General features: G+C 37.1%; 1 protein-coding gene across 1 annotated transcript in view; it reads right to left on the reverse strand.

Annotated features, from left to right (window-relative positions):
- Positions 1-23,977, reverse strand: part of DPYD (dihydropyrimidine dehydrogenase) — a 955,731-nt gene that overhangs the window by 564,993 nt on the left and 366,761 nt on the right. Inside the window, exons 9-10 of the mRNA XM_055402118.2 lie at positions 4,112-4,219; positions 2,229-2,398 (exon numbers count right to left, since the gene is read on the reverse strand). Coding sequence (XP_055258093.2) covers positions 2,229-2,398; positions 4,112-4,219 — 278 coding nt within the window. The remainder of the gene's footprint in view (positions 1-2,228; positions 2,399-4,111; positions 4,220-23,977) is intronic.

Genomic DNA, 23,977 nt, shown 5'->3' on the forward strand with positions numbered 1-23,977 from the left:
CAAGGGTGAATGCATTTGTCTTGATCTGGAACATTTTTCTCCCAGATGTCTACATTTCCTCAATGTCTTCATCTCTATGCCCAAAAGTCACAGTCATAAAAAGGCTTTCCTGGGTCACCCTTTTTAAAATGGAAATCTCACCTTCTATTTCACCATAGTTCAGTTCAGTTCAGTTCAGTTCAGTCGCTCAGCTGTGTCCGACTCTTTGCGACCCCATGAATCACAGCACGCCAGGCCTCCCTGTCCATCACCAACTCCCGGAGTTCACTCAAACTCATGTCCATCGAGTTGGTGATGCCATCCAGCCATCTCATTCTCTGTCGTCCCCGTCTCCTCCCGCCCCCAATCCCTCCCAACCTCTCCCCAAATTCACACTTCTTATAGTCCTATTTAAATTCTTGTTCTGCATTGCATTAACCACTGTTCGACATACACTTACGTGACAATATACTTGTTTGATTGAGTATCTTTCTTTCCTTACTAGGTATGAGCTCCATGAGGACAAGATTTTCTATCTGATATGTTCACTGCTTTATTCCAAATGCCTAAAACAGCGCTTAATACACAAGGATGCTCAATAAACTTTAAGCTGATTAAACAAACAAGCAAACAAAACTTCTACCCTCTCAAGTAATTAATTATCTGGTCTTATTGTGTTTGTGTGTGTGTGTTTTCTACTTACGTAGGAGAAATCGCCACCACTCATTTCTAGTGACCCTTGCCAATGGAAGGTGACTATAATATACAGTATGAAGTAAACTGACATTGCTGTTCAGGGGTGTCTTCCCTTCCAAATTTCAAGGTGCTTTAGATTTAGAAAAATAAGATGCAAAATACTTAGTTCAAAATTGTTCAAGTACTTATTATTTGCTGAGGTCCTATGCTATACATGAGGATATAAAGATGAATAACATTAGCTCCTGTCTTCTCTTAAGCAAGTCACTTTATTCCAGTATGACTATTTTCCCTGTATTTGTACCAATGTAAGATTGCACTTTTTTCTGCTCAGTTGTGTCCGACTCTTTGTGACCCCATGGACTGTATAGTCTCTAGGCTATATTTTGACTGAATTCTCCAGGCCAGAATACTAGAGTGGGTAGCCTTTCCCTTCTTCAGGGGATCTTCCCAACACAGGGATCGAACCCAGGCCTCCCTCATTGCACTAATTCATGCCTAAAATAGTGCTCCAGAAAAAACTCCTAGGATTACAAGACTATCTCCACCTTGGATTTGGGGGGAAAGTCTGAAAAAGAGTGGATGGAGAAAAGCCCTGGAGAATAAAGTTGACATTTTAAACTCAGTCATGAACCAATGGTGACTCTGATATTTCAGTGAGATTAATCTGTAATGTAGTTAGTCTACGTGTGACAAATTACCTATTGACTACAGTTACAATTCTTGCCTAGTATAAAGACTCCAAATATGTTAAGGAATTCTAGAGCAAATCAAATTCATAATACTGATTTGTATAAAATGAGTAATTTATCTCTCTATAAATACATTTGGTTCCTATTCTCAGAACTAATATCCTTTATAAGGTATTATCTTTCTTAACATTACAATTTGAGAACTGTATGGTACATGTACCCAGCTGATGTCTCAATCAAGATTAGTCACCAGTCACCTGTAAGAATGATATGATTTTAAATCTGTCATTTTTAGTAGCTAACTAATTATTAATTCTAAATAATGCTTACATTAGAGCTCTTTTAAAAAATATAAACGGCAATCCCCTTGTTCTATTGGCTTCATAGCATAATGAATTGACTATGACATATATATGTGTGTGTATATATACATATCTTTGAATGCAGCTTGTAAATTTGGTTTACAAAAAATTTCGAATATCTCTAATTACCACATTCTCCTAATATCCATGCATTTTGGGAAGAGTATCTATTGTTAGGATATGGAAGACTTAGCACATTCCACTGTTACTAGTTAAATACAACATCTTTCAATGATACTAACACAAAATAAGAAGCACTTGTGAAATAAATGACAGATAAATTCATTTTATCCAAATCAGTGTTATAAAATAATTTTCTTTTCCTTTGAATGTCTGTACTAAAAAATAGCAACTATGGGTAACCCAGAAATTTTAAAATTTGCATTTCACAATCTGAAGAACATTCTAGTGATTTAAACTAAGAGCCTGAACATTAACAGTTATATCTTCTAAAATCTGTTGCATTACAACTCCGTATTTTCTGACTTTTTTTTTTTACCTCCTCAGGGACAGCTCTTATATTAACAAAGCCTTTTCTGAAGACGATGAACACTCGGCGAGCCCCACAACGTAAAGCGGATGTTGCACAGTCGAAAGCTGTGTCTCCAGCTCCAAGTACAATCACGGCTCCCCGTATCGACAGCAATGGAGAGTGACAGGCGCACATTCCTGAATGATGAAAGGAAAACCCCATTTTCAAGTAGAGAAACCATTTCTGCATGACAGCTCAAAAGATACTTGTACTCAAAGCAGTGTAAAATTGCATCTTGCAGTTTTCCAGGATGGAGTGTCACTATCAAATTATTCTGCTTCATTGAAAGAAAGTTTTATTCCCACTTTAAAAATATGCTCATATATGTAATTTCATAGTCAATACCTTTAACTTTTTTTTTCTTTCTAGAAGGATATCTATAACACATTTGAGAGTTTGGGTCTTAAACTGGAATCAACCAATTAAAACTCTCTTTGTCAAAGTTGTGATGTGTATTTTTAACTTACTGTCATCAAGTTGTTTGTTAGAAGGAAAAGAGTGATCCTTGTGATCTGGGTTAATAATCTGCAATATTTCATTATATTTTATTTAGATATCGTAAGATTTCTAATGTGTAGCCCTGCTGTATATTATATTTGGTAAATTTTGAAAATTAACATGCTGAGTATGTTCCCTTTATGTAACTGAAGAATTTCTAAGAATTATTTTCTTCAAATAGTTAAAACTTTTTCCCTTTTGCTTTTTTAATTTTTTTGCTTTTCTCTGGTTTTAATTAATAAAAAATATTAATCTCCAAGTAAGCATTTTTCAACAGCATTTATATAAAGATTTGATGTCCACATGAAGATTCTTTAAAAAAGTGAAAGGCAGGTGTTTGCTATATATTAGGTAGCATTGTATTATTGGATTAAATAAAATTGCTGACAAGATAAATTACTATAATTTTTGAAATGGTACCAGAGATAACTTAGTGTTATCATTTTGCTTGAAAGTTTTTGTTTGGGCTTACATAATCAGCCCTCTGTAACTTTCAAATACATATTATGTGTACTATGATATTCTTGCTTCCCTAGCAAGCATCATGGTCTCTTGGAAGAAAAAAATGAAGATAGGACACAACTTTAGCTATAAAATTCTGCAGACTGATCTAAGAGAGGCAGTTTCTTATATTTTTCAATTTTAGGAAAATAAACTTAAGTTCTTATTTTTTCGGTAGGTAATTATATGATAGAACAGCTTAAGTTCAGAATTCTTTAAAAGTATATATTTAAGGAGTTTGGCTATTGGCTTTTTAGGAAATACCCTGTAGTTTCTTTCTCACTAAGATGATGACTCTAGCCCAGTCACAGCAGAAGGCAAGCATAGCTTCCGGTTGGTCTTCCTGTGGCATAAGAAGTGATATCACACAGAGACTAGGTATTAGGGTATTCATCAAAATGTTTTACTTTAATTTCATAAAACTGTAGTTCAAGAAGGGACTGAATCCTTCTGCTTGTATGGATATAAATAAAAGAAGACACAATCACTTGCCCCATTTTCAAACAAATAGAAAAAAATAGTTCCCAAAGTGAAGCTGCTACAGTTTCTTGTAAGAACACCTTCTGATGTTTGTTAAGACACTCTTATTTTAAAGCAACTTCTCATACTGCAATTTAGACCTGTATATAATACAGTGAAAAATCCTTATGATGATGTTCAATTAGAAGGAAGGACAATTATGTGATTCTGGCTAACAATCATATCAGATTTTTTTTTTTAATTTTACCTTGCTATTATGAAAAGATGAACAGGAGATCTGGAAATTTTCCTACTGAGCCTGGATTTAACATAATTGTATAATACATATAACAACATAGGCAATATTAGGAACAGAAGACAATTGGTGATACCTGCTTTACTGCTTTTGGCTACAAGAGGCAGAAAGTCTTTGGAAGTGTAAAACCCCTGGTCCTGTGTCAGGCCTTGGAAGATGTGATCCTTTTTGGGTTCTGGCAAACCTAAGTAATACAAATTTATAAAATATTATTAGCAAGAGGACTGACTTTTCTTACTGATCATTAGAAAGAAAGTAGAAAGCTACAGTCATTAAAATGATGTGGTTCTAAAAGAAAAAAATATATAAGCAAATTAACATAAAAGTGTACATAACACAATGTAACAGACCTCAGAGTGTACTTTTGATATATAATTTTTGTACTTGATAAATAACTTGTACTTTTGATGTATATGTAAAGCATACATCATAAATCACACGTTTATGTACATATATACAAAAACATGGATACACACATACAGTGTTAAGAGGGAAAGCAGCGTGTATTCTTTCCCCATAACATAAATAAAAATAATATTTCTGGGTATTAAAGTGCTAAGTATAAAAAATTTATCACGAAAACTAAATGAAAATATGAATTTGTATTTATCTAGTTCCTGAATATGGAAGCTAATTATAAGGGGAATAAAAGACTAAAAGACTTCAAAGGAAAAAAGAGTTTTACCACAAAAATTCAACTACTTTTATATTTCAAAATATACACAAATTAACTAGTAAATGATTAACTAGAAGACTATTTTGACAAATAAAATGTCTTTTGTATATAAACACATTTCTCAATTTTAATAAGAAACATATTAATTCTCAATAGAAGAATAAACAAAGGATAATAAAAACAAGATAAAAAAATACAGCTATTAAGCACCAAAAAATCTTAAACCCTTAGTAATATAAGAACTGCCAGTTAAAACAATAAGATATGATTTCTCTTCTATTAAACAGTAAAGCATTTAAGAAAACTACACCATATGGCAAGGTTAAAAATGGGATTCGTTATGCTCCTTTGGTAGAAATTTAGTAGAAACTGGTGCTGAACTTCTAAAAAAAGTTTTGAATCTATCATAAGAAAACACTAAGACATGCAAATACAGATTTAATGTACAAAAATGGTCATTGCAAAAAAAAAAAGAGAGAGAGACAAAGAAAGGATAGAGGAATACAAAAATGCCAACAGAATGAATAATACAGTTTTATTTTAAGAAAAGAAAAAGATAATAGAACAAAATGCAGTTATTAAAACAGACATTTGAAAAATGCAGTAACAGACTGCAGTAAAAATACAATTTTAAATAAACCAGCAGGACACAAAGTATTGTATATTCAAGTTTTGTAAAAAAAGTATACATATATAAACAATATAATCTGAATAGTGATCATTTCTGGTAGTGGGATTAAGGATATTCCACTTTTTTTTCCTTATTTGCCAAATTGTCTGTAATATTCATGTATCAACTAATTAGGAAATAATTGCCAACAGTTTGAAAAGAATATGAACAGGCAGCTAAAATGTTTTCAAACTACAATTGAAACAAATCTGATAGCTTTCACTCCACTACAGGAAATCTTTTCATCTCAATTCCATAAGGAGGAAATTTAGGTTTAATGTTATTTCTATCTATCTAAAATTCAGTGAACCAAGCCATTCCAGAGAAGCAGGAATTTATTTCAGTTAAATGAAGGGCAATGGTAGTTGCTGGTGGACACAAAGAGCCAAAAGCATGCATAAAGGATGAGTTTTGTTGTGTGAGATAAGGTTCGTTTCGTTCCGTCGCTCAGTCGTGTCCGACTCTTTGTGACCCCATGGACTGTAGCCTACCAGGCTTCTCCGTCCATGGGATTCTCCAGGCAAGAATACTGGAGTGGTTTACTGTTTCCTTCTCCAGGGGATCTTCCCGACCCAGGGATCGAACCCGGGTCTCCCGCATTGGAGGCAGACGCTTTAACCTCTGAGCCATAAGGCAGATACTATATTTGACCTGAAACTGAAGGGGCCTTGTGGATTGAGTTTGCAGCCAGCAATAAACCACTCCTGTCCCTTCAAGTTAAATCAAACATTTTTCTTCCCTGTCCATCACCTCCTCCATTTACTCCCTGAAAACATTTGCCTTTTGTATTTAGATTATTCTGAAAGCATTATTTTAAGATATTTTAATTATTTAAGAAAGTTAGACAAATCATTTGACTTGCCTTTGTCTTACTTCTCTATAAATGCAAAGAGCATAAGTTTATTTCTTCATTTGCTGACACTGATCAATATACTTTAGTCTATTTGTAACATGGCAACTATTACATAAATGTGTGGTTATTAATGTAATTATTTTAGAAAGACTGAGATGGTGGTGGATACAGTTACATAAATAAGAGGTGACTAAAGGAAGGCTGATCGCCGAAGAATTGATGCTTTTGAACTGTGGTGCTGGAGAAGACTCTTGAGAGTCCCTTGGACTGCAAGGAGATCCAACCAGTCCATTCTAGAGGAGATCAATCCTGGGTGTTCATTGGAAGGACTTATGCTAAAGCTGAAGCTCCAATACTTTGGCCACCTCATGCGACGAGTTGGCTCACTGGAAAAGACTATGATGCTGGGAGCGATTGGGGGTAGGAGGAGACGGGGAAGACAGAGAATGAGATGGCTGGATGGCATCACCGACTCGATGGACATGAGTTTGAGTGAACTCCGGGAGTTGGTGATGGACAGGGAGGCCTGGCGTGCTGTGGTTCATGGGGTCGCTAAGAGTCGGACACGACTGAGCTGAACTGAACTAAACTGAAGTACCTGAAGATCCTAATGACAAATAATTTTTCTCAAAAGTTATTAAGATGATTGTAGTTTAACCTACATTTGATTAGACAAAGGAACATAAACCATTTTATATATGCTGCTGCTGCTGCTGCTGCTAAGTCACTTCAGTCGTGTCCGACTCTGTGCGACCCCATTGACGGCAGCCCACCAGGCTCCCCCGTCCCTGGGATTCTCCAGGCAAGAACACTGGAGTGGGTTGCCATTTCCTTCTCCAATGTGTGAAAGTGAAGTCGCTCAGTCATGTCTGACTCATAGCGACCCCATCAACAGCAGCCTTGCAGGCTCCTCCATCCATGGGATTTTCCAGGCAAGAGTACTGGAGTGGCTTGCCATTGCCTTCTCCGATTTTATATATACATATGTATAAATATATATATATATATATTTAAATAATGACCTGTCACCCCTCTTATATTACTATACCATTGAGATTGTGTATGTTCTATGATACTCATTTTCTCATTTTCCTGTTAAAAAACAATAAACAACAAGGAAAATAATGTGAAGTGTTTTGCAATTTCAAGGTGATATGATAAGGAAAAATGTTTACGGCAGATCAAAAACAAAGCACAGAGAATGTAAGTGGTGGATAAGAATCCCACAGTTGCTGGTAACAAAGTCTAAGATCATTCCTTTACTAATTCCTAATCTGATCTTTTTCACTATTTGCTAGGACTAAGGCAAAATGGAGATTTACATCTGTGCTTAATATCTATAGACCCACTGCTAAAATAACAGTTATATAAAGAAATGCAAGGCATTCTTATTAAGTGCACTAGCTGACCCACAGAGATGATGAATTTTTTTCTCTCCTCAAGAATTATTTCACGAGAAAAAAGCTTTGGTAAAATTTAAATTTCGCTTTTTCACTTGAATCAGACACTGACAAAGATGACTGTGTTTCCTGTGTTTTCACCCCACTCTGCATTTATCACTGTAATGAATTTAACATTTACTAGCTCAGATTCTCCCTGTAAATGTTCAGGAGGGCACCAGTTACATATCCTGACCTATAGATATTGGCTTGAAGAGAGGAAAAATGAGCCAGTAACTAGACAGGATCATTATGACTGGGTTATCTCTGCAGCCTATTTAGCCACATCCCAATTCAGGCACACTTTCAGATTCCCAAGGTCCATGAAGCTCTTCTCTCCCACCTGGGTGGCAGGTCATCCAATAGGACCATGTATCTGAACCTCTTCTCAGACACTTAGGTAGTCTAGCGCAGCTGGCAGAAGTACCCTAATCCACTGCTAACCTTGACAACTGTTGGGTGATAAGGAACAGGGTTTTGTCATCAGACTTTGACGTGAGTTTGTCCTCTCCCATATTTCTGATTGTGATTTTCTGTAAGTTTCTACGCTAGTTTTATGCATACATAGCTAAGTATGCCTGTCAAATTATCGACCAAACACTAATCTGGGTATAACCATGAAGGCATTTTATAGATGTAGCTAATATCTATAATCACTTGATTTTAAGTAAAGTAGATTACTTCAATAACCTGGGTAGGCCTCATCCAATAAGTTCAAAGGTCCTAAGAATAAAAACATTGTTTCCTTAAGGAAGAAGAAGTTCTGTCTGTCTGCTGCCCTGACCTATACCTTTCAGATTTGTCAGCTTCCACAATTGCATAAGCTGATTTTTTGAAATAAATTATACCACTCTTTCTATCTTATATATCCTAAAGTTTTTATCATTTGAGAGAGCCCTGAAATAATTCATTACTCTCTCTGATCTTCTACGTCTGCAATTCTAAAACAGGAATAATAATTATATTCTGTCATAGATTTCTATCTATGAGAAGGAATATCTATATATCTATAAGGAATATCTATCTATAAAGCATTGGGACCTAGTACATAGTGAATGCTCAATAAATATTAGCGATTAAGATAGGGTTATTATGTGGTACTTTCTATTTTTTTTTTTTTAAATTCCACATCCTGTGACAAGGACAGAATAAAGCTTAAAAGTGAAGTATTAAACCTTAGCAAATTTAAACAAAGTGCTACAAAAGAAGAAAAATGAAGCAACCTTATGTGAAATATGAAAGATAATGAAACTTGCAAATACCCATCTATCAAAGGAAGATTTCCCTGAGAGTAGGTGGCATATTAATAAATAAAGTATGTGTCTATACTAGGATGATTTCAAAATGGCACTGAAATGACTTTTTAATTCATCTTTCAGTGGGAAGAAGGAGGTTTATGAATAAAGAGAAATTGACAAAGGTTTGACAAACAAAACAGCTCAGTATAATATATGTATAGTGTTCTTTGTCTTTCAATAAGGCCAGAAAGTTTCTTTGTTCCCATAGAATAGATACTGAAGTTTTTGGGTTTTCAGCATGTATTTATACAAAGAAACACCTTCTTAAGAAGCACTGAAAGATTATCATTTTCAATTCTGCAAAAAAAGAAAAGACAGAAAATTTTGCTTATATTATGGAAAATCTGACTTAACATGTATTGATTATTTACAGGCACTGTTTTAAGTGTCTGACTTACAGGCACGTGATTTTTATATACCAACCCATTTAATTCTCCAAACAACCCAATGAGACAACTCTTTATTATCTGCATTGCAGATATGAGGATTCTGATGAACATAAAGATTAAATAACTCTGTGGAAGGTCATAGCAGAAGGAAGTAGCAATGCCAACTTCTAACCTGCATGATCTGACTATAGAGTGTGTATGCTTTAACTTGAAAATTCTGCCTTTGCCATATAGAAGGTTATAATTTGGCCATGTTATAATGTGTTGCTACATAACAAGTGATACCCAAATTAATCATTCAACTTATGTGTTAAGATTCACTGTAAAGCTCTGGATACATAAACAACACAGAATGTTCCTCTCTAGGGGGAGAGAAAAGACTGGCTGCTTCTTTAGACTGTGTCTTTGTTTTGTGATTACTTTCTCTAGCATAATTCCTTTCCAAAATGTTTTCTTCCTTTAGTGTATTCCACTTGGCTGTCTACTGGTTATTTTTCAATGATTTGATATTCTTTGAAATCTATATCTCTGCTTTGTTTCTGAAGCACCTCTCTCTGGAACAGCTACAGGATAAACAACAGCAGGGTATACAGTAAATTATTTTTGCTCCATATTAAGTTCAACACAACTTCAATGAACATTAGCATGATATTAAATATTCTGTTTCATGTTACCATCTAGTAAGTAATAGAGGAGGAATAAGTTTCAAAGGATGAGTCTTCACAGCTATTGTAGGATGGGCATGTTTATGAATTTCTCAGATTTTATATGTAATATCTGCACGTGTTACTTCACTGGGTCCCTTATCAGTGTTAATTGATTTGAGCATGCATTAGTGTGATGCCTCTCATTCGAATGACAGCTAAGCTATCATGGGAAAGGTGGTGACCAGATAGACCTGTCACTGGAGACAGCCTCACCCATCCCACAGAAGTGGAGAAGACAGCACAGAACACTGTGAGACTGCCTCAGGTACCTGGCAAAAGAGTGGTTTACGAGAAAAGGCAATACTCTAGTATACTGAACTGTCTCGGCAGGTTCTTCAAGTCGTGTTATTTCACACAAGTGCTTTTTTAATAAGAAGACTTTAGTAGACACATAGAATCCCACTGACTATGTCCTACTCTCAAGATTACTGGCTGCACACAGCAAAATGTAGCTGATGGTAAATATCCTAAGTGTTTTACTTTACCAAGTACTTCTGTATCTGAGACCTTGTTTTCTTCTCATAGAAGAAAGCATGTTGTGTGATCTCAGTCCTCACTGCTAAGCCTGGTTCGGGGAATGGTGCTGCATTAGGAAGAACAATAACATGTGAAGATTAAACATGGATTCATTAAACAAACTCTAAGGGACACGAAGCTATCTACCACAGCTATGCACCTGTGCCTCTGTAAGAAATGTCCCTGTGTAACCATTGGTTTTATTTTTGTTTATTAAATCTTTTTAAAGTATCTTAACGTCAACTTACTTATTTCTATCATTTATAAACACAGCATACTGAATAAGAGTGAAACCTCTAAGTCATTTCTGCATTAAAATTCTAGGTTTAGCACTTACTGGCAATTATGACCTTGGGCAAGTAAATTATTCTTTCTGGGCAGCTGCAGCCTCATCTTAGGTTTGTTAGGAGAATAAAATGAAAACAATATACGTAAAGCTCTTTGCATAGATGTGAAATTCATGTTTCCTTGTATTTATATTCTTTTCCTGAAAGCCTTTGTTTAATATAATCAAATAATACATTTGGCTAGATATAAATTAAATGCTCATCTCATCCATGATATTCACAATTAACACTCCTGCACATTTAAACTGTCAGTACTGGACAGATTGGTTAGAATTTTTAGGTAAGAAAACAGGCATGAGCAATGACGGTGGCCTAGCCCAAAAAGGTGCAAATTAATCTCTTAATCCCAACCCAGACACATCTAGGAGAGCTCAGAGATATGATACAAAATAACCACAGAGACTTTTCCAATTCCTGAACATTCTCTAGGCACACAACCACAGGGGCTAACCACAGGGGCTTCCTCAAGTAACCTTAGGCAGGTAGAAGATCATTCAGTTCAGTTTTCAGTTCAATCACTCAGTCCTGTCTGACTCTTTGAGACCCCATAGACTGAAACATGCCAAGTTTCCGTGTCCATCACCAACTCCTGGAGCTTACTCAAACTCATGTCCATTGAGGTGGTGATGCCATTCAACCATCTCATCCTCTGTCATCCTCTTCTCCTGCCTTCAATCCTTCCTAACATCAGGTCTTTTCCAATGAGTCAGTTCTTTGCATCAGGTGACCAAAGCATTGGAGCTTCAACTTCAGCATCAGCCCTTCCAATGAACACCCAGAACTGACTTCCTTTAGGATTAACTGATTTGACCTCCTTGTAGTCCAAGGGACTCTCAAGACTCTTCTCCAACACCACAGTTCAAAAGCATCAATTCTTTGGCACTCAGCTTTCTTTATGGTCCAACACTCACATGCATACATGACTGCTGGAAAAACCATAGTTTGACTATATAGACCTTTGTTGGCAAAGTAATGTCTCTGCTTTTTAATATGCTATCTAGGTTGGTCATAGCTTTTCTTCCAAGGATCAAGCATCTTTTAATTTCATGGCTGTAGTCACCATCTGAAGTGATTTTGGAGCCCAAGAAAATAAAGTTTGTCACTGTTTCCATTGTTTTCCCATCTATTGCCGTGAAGTGATGGGACCAGATGCCATGATCTTAAGTTTTTTGAATACTGAGTTTTAAGCCAGGTTTTCACTCTCCTCTTTCACTTTCAAGAGGCTCTTTAGTTCTCTTCACTTCCTACCATAAGGGTGGTGTCATCTGCATATCTGAGGTTACTGATATTTCTCTTGGCAATCTTGATTCCAGCTTGAGTTTCATCCAGCCTGGCATTTCACATAATATAGTCTACATATAAGTTAAATGAGCAAGTGACAATATACAGCTTATATGGCTCTCAAATTAATTTATTTAATGTATCTATGTTTTATTAAGCCATAATTGAAAATATATTAGTTTTAGGTGTACAACATGATTCAATATGTGTATATATTGCAAAATGATTACCACAATAAGTCAAGTTAACTGCCTTGCTTTTAGAATGAAGATATTACTGACTTACATATGGGATTGTTCTGAAAATGAGGTAGAAAATTATGCATAAAAGCCCTTTGAAAGTTTTTTTTAAAAAAAGCACTCTGACTAAATCTAAAATGACATTCAAATGTAAGTTATTATTACTGTCTGGTAAAATTCAAAAGGGCTTCCCTGATGGCTCAGTTGGCAAAAAAATCTGTCTGCAATGTAGGAAATCCCAGTTCATTTCCTGGGTCAAGAAGATCCTCTGGAGAAGGGATAGGCTAGCCACTCCAGTATTCTTGGGCTTCCCTGGTGGCTCAGCTGGACAATGCGGGAGGATCTGGGTCCGATCCCTGGGTTGGGAAGATCCCCTGGAGATGGGTAAGGCTACCCACTCCAGTATTCTGACCTGGAGAATTCCATGGACTATATAGTCCAAGGGGTCACAAAGAGTCAGACATGACTGAGTGACTTTCATTTTCAATTTCAAGATACAAAAACTATGGATAATAAAGACTCACATTATAAAAGATTCATAGTACACACTTTCACAAATATAAAATATTGTAGTTAATTATAAGAAGATATTTAAATGGCTGTATATAGATATGCAAATGTAGGAATGAGTCATAAATTCATATATTTGTGGATATACATGTTTATATACTTAGAAAAAGTAAACTATTTCCATATCAATCCTGAACAGTTGAGATTATAATATGGAAGTAAAATATTCTTTTCAAAGGCCTAAGCATTTCACAATTCCACAATGGATTACAAAGTTCTTCATCTGTCACTTAAAAATCACTTATATGGCTCAAAGGACTTATATATTATTTCCAAGGGAAAACAGTGCCATAAGGGTTATCATTCTAGGATCTATATATTGACTGGAAAGAGAACAGATCAATGATGCCCTACTGTGACTCTTTTCTCAATAAAACTCCCCTTCTTTTTTCTGACACCCCACTGTAAATATGTTTAGCTTTCAGTGTTCAGACTGAATTCAGGAAGAATGGAGTGATTCTATATAATACATATGAAATCAGATCACCATGCATCACAATATTATTCATTTCACTGATTTTTAAATCCCCATTAAACATCTGTTCTGTATAACCACAGTCTACCTTCTCTATGTGACGGACCACAAGCATTAATTGTATGGATCACATAATTCGTTAGAGCATAGTAAGATGAAGACTTTCAAAAAATGTTATGAATGAAATCATCTCATATTTTTTCCCATTTCACAAGGTCTTTTTCTGTACAAAGACATATAACAATAATGACATCCAGAACTAAGAGAAGTAATGAACCTTCATATAATTTTGGATAGAGGCTGAACTAAGATCTTTTTACTTTTTTTGTATTTCATTATAAAAATAGGAAAATTTAAAAAGTTATGGGGAAAAAAAAGCATTGGAGAAGAGAATAAAGTAAACAAACATAAAAATTCCTACAACATTACAAGTGCATTTCACTTTGGTTTTATGATTTCATGTAGAAAATATCTACAAGTTCTATTATACCAATGATGCTGCTGCTCCTGATGCTGCTGCTAAGTCACTTCAGTTGTGTCTGACTCTGTGCAACCCCATAGATGGCAGCCCACCAGGCTCCCCCGTCCTTGGGATTCTCCAGGCAAGAACACTAGAGTGGGTTTTCATTTCCTTCTCCAATGCATGAAAGTGAAAAGTGAACGTGAAGTCGCTCAGTCGTGTCCGACTCTTCACAACCCCATGGACTGCAGCCTACCAGGCTTGATAGCAGTACATAAAACTTCATATTAAAACTTAATATCAAGCTCCAATGTAGAGTCTGTATGGGTGACAAACAATACATAAAATAAAGTATTGCATTCACAAGATCAACACATATGAAGTAAACTAGTTGAATCCAAGGAGTTAAAATTCTTCTAGAAGATTTTTTAACCTGTTATAAAATATCTAGCAATTTCACACAATGAGAATACTGCTCACTATGCATTTCATTTGTACTCTCATAATTTTTACTTCTTTTATACATCTGGATAAAATGGAGAGAGAGAGGGAGACTTTATTTTCATTAATATAATAATGTCTAAGAATTCAAAGATGGATAAAATATCCTTGAGTGTATTTTACTTTCCTGATAAATAAAGCTTATAAGGCAATGGCAACCCACTCCATACTCTTGCCAGGAAAATCCCATCGATGGAGGAGCCTGGTAGGCTGCAGTCCATGGGGTCGCAAAGAGTCGGACACGACTAAGTGACTTCACTTTCACTTAGGATTGTTAGGTAGTTAGAATAGGAAAAAGGAGTCCAGAATGGCAGTGGTTAAAAGACAAAGAAGGGAAAAGCCCACAAAAATAGAACAAAGGAAGGTCCGAGGACCAGAATGAGGACCTCAGGTGAAGCAAACAGCCTCCTGGTTAGCCCAATTTACATAGTGCAGGCCAGGAGGAGGAGAAAAAAAACATAAAAAGAGGAGCCAAAGTTGAGCCTCTGGCTCTCTTCTCTTTGCATCTTTTGGGTTGGCCTGCCCTCACACCTCAAGGATTTTCCTTTGTTTCCCAAATAAAACTGAGCTGTAACACTGGGTCTGTCTATCGCTTCAAATTTTTGGTATGGCGAGACAGAACCAAGGAAATTACACACCCCCCAGACATCTATGGTGCCGTTTCTCACATTTAACCTGGCTGAAACAACCTTGGCTTGACCCCTGCGAGGCAGAGGCCAAGCACAGCAGAAGTCCAACTCAGCAAAAGCTCCTGCAGTGGAAGCTGAACATGAAGAAAACCCAGCACAGGGGAAGTGACAAGAAGCCCAGCATGCTGGAAACTGGGACAGCAAAAACAAACTCAGCGGAAAGCTCATGCAGCTCAGTCTCAGATTCCAGAAGACCACCATCTGGGGTAGGAAGTCCTCGCCCCTATGGCTGGAAGGACATATGGCTAACAAAATCTTAATTCCTTTACAATCTCTCATTTCTTGTTTCCTCAAACCACCCGCACGTGGGCAAGCAGCAATTGGTACAATTGAGGGACTCTGGAGAGGCTACTCCCCAGTGTGTCCTGAGGGCTCTACCACCCTCTGCACTCTAGCAGCTGTTACTCAAGGGGGTGGGGGTACTTCTGTCTATAATCTTCTTTGTGCCAAGGACTGGGCCAATGAAAACTGTGAGTATAGGTCAGATATTTAGCAGGTTTTCCAGCAAGTTATGAAGAGGATTCCTCGGCACGTTTTTCCCACTGCTTTTTCCCCCCGTTCTTCAGTTCTTCTTTCCCAGGACGTGAGCCCAGCCAAAACCCAAGGTGCTTGGTTTTAGAACCTAATGAGGCTCAGGCTCTTGATGTCTCGTTGCAAAAATATTGAGTGAGAGACACAGTGATAGGTGAGAGGTGGATTTGTTCAGATTTAGAGAGAAGCACACTCCACAGGTTGTGGGCCATTGCAGAGGGTCAGTGTGGTGGCCATGGAATACGGTGTGGAGTCCAGAATGTCAGTGGTTAAAAGACAAAGAAGGGAAAGGCCCACAAAAATAGAACAAAGGAAGGTAGGTCCGAGGACCAGAGTGAGGACCTCAGGTGAAGCAAACAGCCTTCTGGTTAGCCCAATTTACATAGGGTAGGCTCAGGGGGAGGAGAAAAATAACATAAAAAGAGGAGCCAAAATTGAGCCTCTGGCTCTCTTCTCGTTGCATCTTTTGGGACATTCCGCCATCATGCCTTGGAGATGTGTTTTCCTTCGCTTCCCAAATAAAACTTAACTGTAACACTGGGTCCATCATCGCTTCAAATTTTTGCTGCGGCAAGACAGAACCGAGGAAATTACACATTCTCCTGACAGGATCTACCTTATCTATGGTTCTCTATATAAAACGACACATGACGGAACAAAAAAAACAATATCTTGGACCAAAAAAAGAAAGATGAAATATCTTTCTTTATATTTTTGTAATCTAACTTTCTTATAATTAGCAAAATTTATTTTACTAATTAAAATTTAATTTTAATATGAACATAAGATCTCATTAAAAGCTCTCTTCCAGAAAAGATATATTAATGCAATTTTCTATTTCTGTCACAAAATTATACCTATCCCTTTGATTCTTGGTATTATTTATTAAAGTGCGCTTTATCTCTTGGGCCTTTTCTATTTATTTTCCTCTCTTCTCTCCTCTCTGTTTCTCATCTTCATTTGGCTTTTGCTCTAAAACAATTTCCTTAAATTTTAATCCTCACATCATGAAAAAAGGGTAAGCAAAAAAATTCAAAGAACATGCCTCAGGCAAAGTTTTTTTCCTTAATGACTGGAATTCTTAGATGGCGTTAGAAAATTACTATTTAAGATTATGTAGTATACTATATTCCAAAGTAAAGAAATCATTAATAATAAAATACTAAAAGGAACAGTTATATTACAAAATAAATCTACCAGGCTTACAAAGAAAACAAATTTGCAACAGCCACCTGCTGTGGAGATGAGGCAGTAATCTCAACAGCAGGAAATAAAAGAGAAGAGAGGAGAAAAATACAAAAGCACAGACATTAAAAAAGTAATTAAAACACTTATCTCCATCGACATACATAACGAAAAAAACCCTCAACCAGCCACCTAAAAACATACTCTATTGAACTGCACAGCAGGAAATAGCATTAAAGCTGCCACCGTAAACACACATTCTGTAGAAGGGAGAAGACCCCTTTAAAAACGTAATCTCAAAAAGTATTACTAATGTGTTAATCACCAGTAAATGTACCTCACATTCATTGTACTGTATTAGTTACCTTCTCAAAGGTATTTTAATTTCATTTCTACATTTTTTATTCAAATAAATTCTTAAGAATAGGTACTGGTAACCTTTTTATTTGTAATCTTGCTAATGAATTTTCCAACTATATTGTGAGGCTAAAGTATTCTGTACTATCAAAAACGTTATGCAAAATATTTTAATATAACATGCATTTAGATAATGCAGTTAAACTGTGTCCTTTAAAGCCAAAATCATCTTTGCTATAGTACTAAAATAGTGAGACACAATGCAAGAGTTGAGGTCATGGATTATGAATTAAAACTGAAATGAAAGCCAAAAATCATTCTGAATTACTCGAGTATGCTCTGGCCTTCAAAGGTCTGCAAAGTGAAACAATACAAGTTTAAGTAAGCAAGTGGCAGACTTTAAACTAAAGACCATGCACCAAATGTGCTAGGTGACTCTCTCAGCTGCTGAAAGTTGTTTCTTCATCTATATAATTCTCCACAGGCATGTCTGTGAAACAATAGAGTGCTGCCTCATTCAGGCTCAAAAGACTCCTAATGGACTTCTGACCTTTACTTTTAAGCTATTAGCTATAAGCTCGTCCCCAAGTCATTAAATTTTAAACCTGTTTTCTCATCTTTGAAATTAGAAGTATCACAAAAGTGCATTTCCTTACAGAACTGTTACGTGGACAAGTAAGCATAATGCAGCGCTATACTGTTGAAACAACTTAATTTTACATGTAGAAAAGCAATTCATAACTATAAATATTGGTTTTGCTATCATATAATTAATCTTTTAATTATGCATTTTGTTCTTTACTCAAATGGTACACTTCTGAGGAAATTTATTTATCTTCCTCTAAATCACTACTGTCGTTTTATAAATCTTACAAGAAAACACTTACCTCAGATTTTTTTTCAAGAAATGTGTATGATATAAGAAAAACATTAAATTATTTCCAAGATTAAATGCACTTGGAATGTGTTTAGTACTACAGATATATTGCTGAGCTGAGAGTCTTGAAATTAGAATACATTTCTACGAATTCAGAAAATTCCACAAAGTAATAACTTTCCAAGGACATTCTTTATGGATAGACATGGTCAACCATTTCAGAAACACATGGTTGACTTTGAACCTCAATTTGTTCATCCACAAAATAGGCAGATTATCTAGAAACCAAGCTTTGAAACTTTCTTGTGTTTCTCAAAGAATCCAAGACTATGAAAAGTATCTTTGTACATATGTGCATTTTATCATATATCGTGCAGAGGGTTCATACCTTTCACTACATATCCAAAGGAGCCTGCAACTCAAAAATGGATAATGAATCATATTCACCAAGATTAACTCAACTATATCATACCATTTGGGGCTTCCCTGGTGGCTCAGATGGTAAAGAATCTGCCTGCAATTTTTCTTTAATATTTAACATAATTTTAATCTAAAAATGCAGAAGACCTCGGTTTGATCCCTGGGCTGGGAAGATCCTCTGGAGAAGGGAATGGCAACCCACTCAGTATTCTTATCTGGAAAATCCCATGGACAGAGGAGCCTGGTGGGCTACCGTCCATGGGATCACAAAGAGTCAGACTCAACTGATAGACTAAACACACATACCATATCACTTATCCAACTGCTATTCCAAGTGCATGGAATTTGTTCTCAAATGCAAAATGCACTGAAGTTATCCACACCTAACAACTGCTACACACTATGAAAGAATACCAATTTATCTAAGAATTGGTAAATATACTAAGGCCTGATAAATTTAAGTAATAGTTTTGACATCATACATAACTTTGTTCATATTACTACTCCACTATATATTGACCATATAACTTACATAATGACAGCACCTTAAATTTCAATTCTCAGTTTCCTTATCTATGAAATCAGGTAGATTAACTGAGATTATATTATCTTGATAATATGATAAATGCTTACAATAGTGACTAGCATGTGGTAATGCTAATCAAAGAATTGGCTTTTATGTATTTTACCTTTCAAAATCCTATTACTTGCAATAACTGAATAATATTCCATGGTATCATATAAATCAGCCACTAAAAGGAACAAAATAGGGTCATTTGTAGAGACTGGGATGGACCTAGAGACTGTCATACAGAGTGAAGTAAGTCAGAAACAGAAAAACAAATATGATATATCAATGCATATATATGGGATCTAGAACATGGCACAGGTGAACCTATTTCTAAGGCAGGAATAGAGGTGCAGACATAAAGAACAGACATGTGGACACAGGGGGAAGGGGAGGGTGGGACAAATTGGGAGATTAAGATTGACACGCATATAATACCATGTGTAAAATAGAGAGCTAATGGGAAGCTGTTATAAAACACAGGAACCTTAGTTAGCTTAGCGCTCTGTGATGACCTAGAGGGGTGGGATGGAGTAGGATGGTGGGAGGGAGATCCAAGAGGAAGGGGATATATATACACATATAGCTCACTCACTGTACAGCAGAAACTAGCACAACATTATAAAGCAATTATATTCCAAATTTAAAAGCTCTATTACTTTCAACTTGTACCTTCCTTGATATTTTTCTTTAATATTTAAAATAAATTTAATCTAAAACAACACAACTATCAAAACTGCAGATAATTTTTAACTTGTCAATCAACATTTCCTTAGGCATGGTAGTTAACCATATAAAACTCAGGATATTAAATGTATATTTACTATATAGCTAGTTTTAAAACTTTTCTACATAAAAAAGTCAAGCAAAACTACAGTCTATCATGATGAATATTCAAATTTGGATACGAGCTGTGATTTTGCAGGAGGAGAAGGGGACGACAGAGAATGAGATGGCTGGATGGTATCACTGACTCGATGGACATGAGTTGGTGTGAAGTCCAGGAGTTGGTAATGGACAGGGAGGCCTGGGGTGCTGTGATTCATGGGTTCGCAAAGAGTCGGACACAACTGAGCGACTGAACTGAACTGAACTGTGATTTCTAACTGTATTGAAGATCCGATGGAAATAGAAATCTTAGATGTTTCATTTATCTAAACACTTATTCATTAATATATATTGAGTGCCTACCATGTACCATAAGGGTGGTGTCATTTGCATATCTGACGTTATTGAAATTTCTCCCAGCAATCTTGATTCCAGCTTGTGCTTCTTCCAGCCCAGCGTTCCTCATGTTGTTAAGGATATAATGTCCTTATATGTTCCTGCATATAAGTTAAATAAGCAAGGTGACAATATACAGCCTTGACGTACTCCTTGTCATATTTGGAACCAGTCTGTTGTTCCATGTACAGTTCTGACTGTTGCTTCCTGACCTGCATACAGGTTTCTCAAGAGGCAGGTCAGGTGGTCTGGTATTCCCATCTCTTTCAGAATGTTCCACAGTTTATTGTGATCCACACAGTCAAAGGCTTTGGCACACTCAATGAAGCAGAAATAGATGGTTGTCTGGAACTCTCTTGCTTTCTCCATGATCCAACGGATGTTTGCAATTTGATCTCTGGTGCCTCTGCCTTTTCTAAAACCTGCTTGAACATCTGGGAGTTCACGGTTCACATATTGCTGAAGCCTGGCTTTAAGAATTTTGAGCATGACTTTACTAGTGTGTGAGATGAGTGAAATCGTGTGGTAGTTTGAGCATTCTTTGGCATTGCCTTTCTTTGGGATTGGAATGAAGACTGAACTTTTCCAGTCCTGTGGCCACTGCTGAGTTTTCCAAATTTGCTAGCATACTGAGTGCAGCACTTTCACAGCATCATCTTTCAAGATTTGAAACAGCTCAACTGGAATTCCATCATCTCCACTAGCTTTGTTCATAGTGATGCTTTCTAAGGCCCACTTGACTTCACATTCCAAGATGTCTGGCTCTAGGTCAGCGATCACATTATCATGATTATCTTGGTCGTGAAGATCTTTTTTGTACAGTTCTTCTGTGTATTCCTGCCACCTCTTCTTAATATCCTCTGCTTCTGTTAGGTCCATACCAAGTATAAGAAAGTGAAGAGGAACTCAAAAGCCTCTTGATGAAAGTGAAAGAGGAGAGTGAAAAAGTTGGCTTGAAGCTCAACATTCAGAAAACAAAGATCATGGCATCTGGTCCCATCACTTCATAGGAAATAGATGGAAAAACAATGGAAACAGTGTCAGACTTTATTTTTTGGGCTCCAAAATCACTGCTGATGCTGATTGCAACCATGAAATTAAAAGACGCTTACTCCTTGGAAGGAAAGTTATGACCAACCTAGATAGGATATTAAAAAGCAGAGACATTACTTTGCCAACCAAGGTCCGTCTAGTCAAGGCTATGGTTTTTTCCATAGTCATGTATGGATGTGAGAGTTGGACTGTGAAGAAAGCTGATCACCGAAGAATTGATGTTTTTGAACTGTAGTGTTGGAGAAGACTCTTGAGAGTCCCTTGGACTGCAAGGAGATCCAACCAGTCCATTCTAAATGAGATCAGTCCTGGGTGTTCATTGGAAGGACTGATGCTAAAGCTGAAACTCCAATACTTTGGCCACCTCATGCGAAGAGTTGACTCACTGGAAAAGACTCTGATGCTGTGAAGGATTGGGGGCTGGACGAGAAGGGGACGACAGAGAATGAGATGGCTGGATGGCATCACTGACTCGGACATGAGTTTGAGTGAACTCCGGGAGTTGGTGATGGACAGGGAGGCCTAGCGTGCTGTGATTCATGGGGTCACAAAGAGTCGGACACAACTGAGCGACTGAACTGAACTGAACTGAACTGACCATGTGCCAGCTGACACATAAGGTTCTAGAGATACAAAGATAAATAGCTTCCAATCTAGTGGGAAAAGGACATATAATCAAAAACTTCGTAAAGCAAGGTAAGTGTTATGAAAAAGAGATGCAGAGTTAAGTGCACAGGAGCCCTTACAAAACCCACTTCACCTGACCTAGTGACACTGGTAATTATGTTAAGTATTCAAAGTATTCTGGTAGTCATATATGGATATGAGAGTTGGATCATAAAGAAGTCTGAGTGCCAAATAATTAATGCTTTCAAACTGTGGTTTTAAAGAAGACTCTTGAAGGTCATCTGGAATGCAAGGAGATCAAACCAGTCAATCCTAAAGGAAATAAACCCTGACTATTCATTGCAATGACTGATGCTGAAGCTGACGCTCCAATACTTTGGCCACCAGATGCAATGAGTCAACTCATTAGAAAACTGACCCTGATGCTGGGAAAGATTAAAGGCAAGAGGAGAGGGGACAACAGAGGATGAGATGTTTGGATGGATCACTGACTCAATGGACATGAGTTTGAGTAAGTTCTGGGAGATGTTGCAAGATAGGGAAGCCTGGTGTGGTGCAGTCCATGGGGTTGCCAAGAGTTGGACATGACTGATCAACCGAACAATTCAAAGATGAATGTTTCCCATGGTAGAAAAAGAGGAAAAACAATCATCATACACAACGATGTGAATGGGGCAAGCATTAAATCTGACTGAAATGACGGGGTGGTAGGGGACCAGATAAGAGGGGAGCTGCTGATGTTGTTCAGTCGCTAAGTCTTGTCCAACACTTTGCAACCCCATGGACTGCAGCACTCCAGGCTCCTCTGTCCATTATCTCGAGGAGTTTGCTCAGATTCATTTCTAGTGGGCCTTAGAAAGCATCACTACGAACAAAGCTAGTGGAGGTGATGGAATTCCAGTTGAGCTATTTCAAGTCTTGAAAGATGATGCTGTGAAAGTGCTGCACTCAATATGTCAGCAGATTTGGAAAACTCAGCAGTGGCCTCAGGACTGAAAGAGGTCAGTCTTCATTCCAATCCCAAAGAAAGGCAATGCCAAAGAATGTTCAAACTACCGCACAATTGCACTCATCTCACACACTAGTAAAGTCATGCTCAAAATTCTCCAAGCCAGGCCTCAGCAATATGTGAACCGTGAACTCCCAGATGTTCAAGCAGGTTTAGAAAAGGCAGAGGCATCAGAGATCAAATTGCAAACATCCGCTGGATCACGGAGAAAGCAAGAGAGTTCCAGACAACCATCTATTTCTGCTTCATTGAGTATGCCAAAGCCTTTGACTGTGTGGATCACAATAAACTGTGGAACATTCTGAAAGAGATGGGAATACCAGACCACCTGACCTGCCTCTTGAGAAACCTGTATGCAGGTCAGGAAGCAACAGTCAGAACTGTACATGGAACAACAGACTGGTTCCAAATATGACAAGGAGTACGTCAAGGCTGTATATTGTCACCTTGCTTATTTAACTTATATGCAGAATACATCATGAGGAACACTGGGCTGGAAGAAGCACAAGCTGGAATCAAGATTGCCGGGAGAAATATCAATAACCTCAGATATGCAGATGACACTACCCTTATGGCAGAAAGTGAAGAGGAACTCAAAAGCCTCTTGGTGAAAGTGAAAGAGGAGAGTGAAAAGGTTGGCTTGAAGCTCAACATTCAGAAAACAAAGATCATGGCATCTGGCCCCATCACTTCATGGGAAATAGATGGAAAAACAGTGGAAACAGTGTCAGACTTTATTTTTTGGGGCTCCAAAATCACTGCAGGTACTGACTGCAGCCATGAAATTAAAAGACGCTTGCTCCTTGGAAGGAAAGTTATGACCAACCTTGATAGTATATTAAAAAGCAGAGACATTACTTTGCCAACAAAGGTCCCTCTAGTCAAGGCTATGGTTTTTCCCGTGGTCATGTATGGATGTGAGAGTTGGACTGTGAAGAAAGCTGGTCGCCAAAGAATCGATGCTTTTGAACTGTGGTGTTG

This window comes from Moschus berezovskii, chromosome 4 (genome assembly GCF_049115385.1).
Source record: "Moschus berezovskii isolate FMDL1 chromosome 4, NW_MosBer_1.0, whole genome shotgun sequence".
Lineage (NCBI taxonomy): Eukaryota > Metazoa > Chordata > Mammalia > Artiodactyla > Moschidae > Moschus > Moschus berezovskii.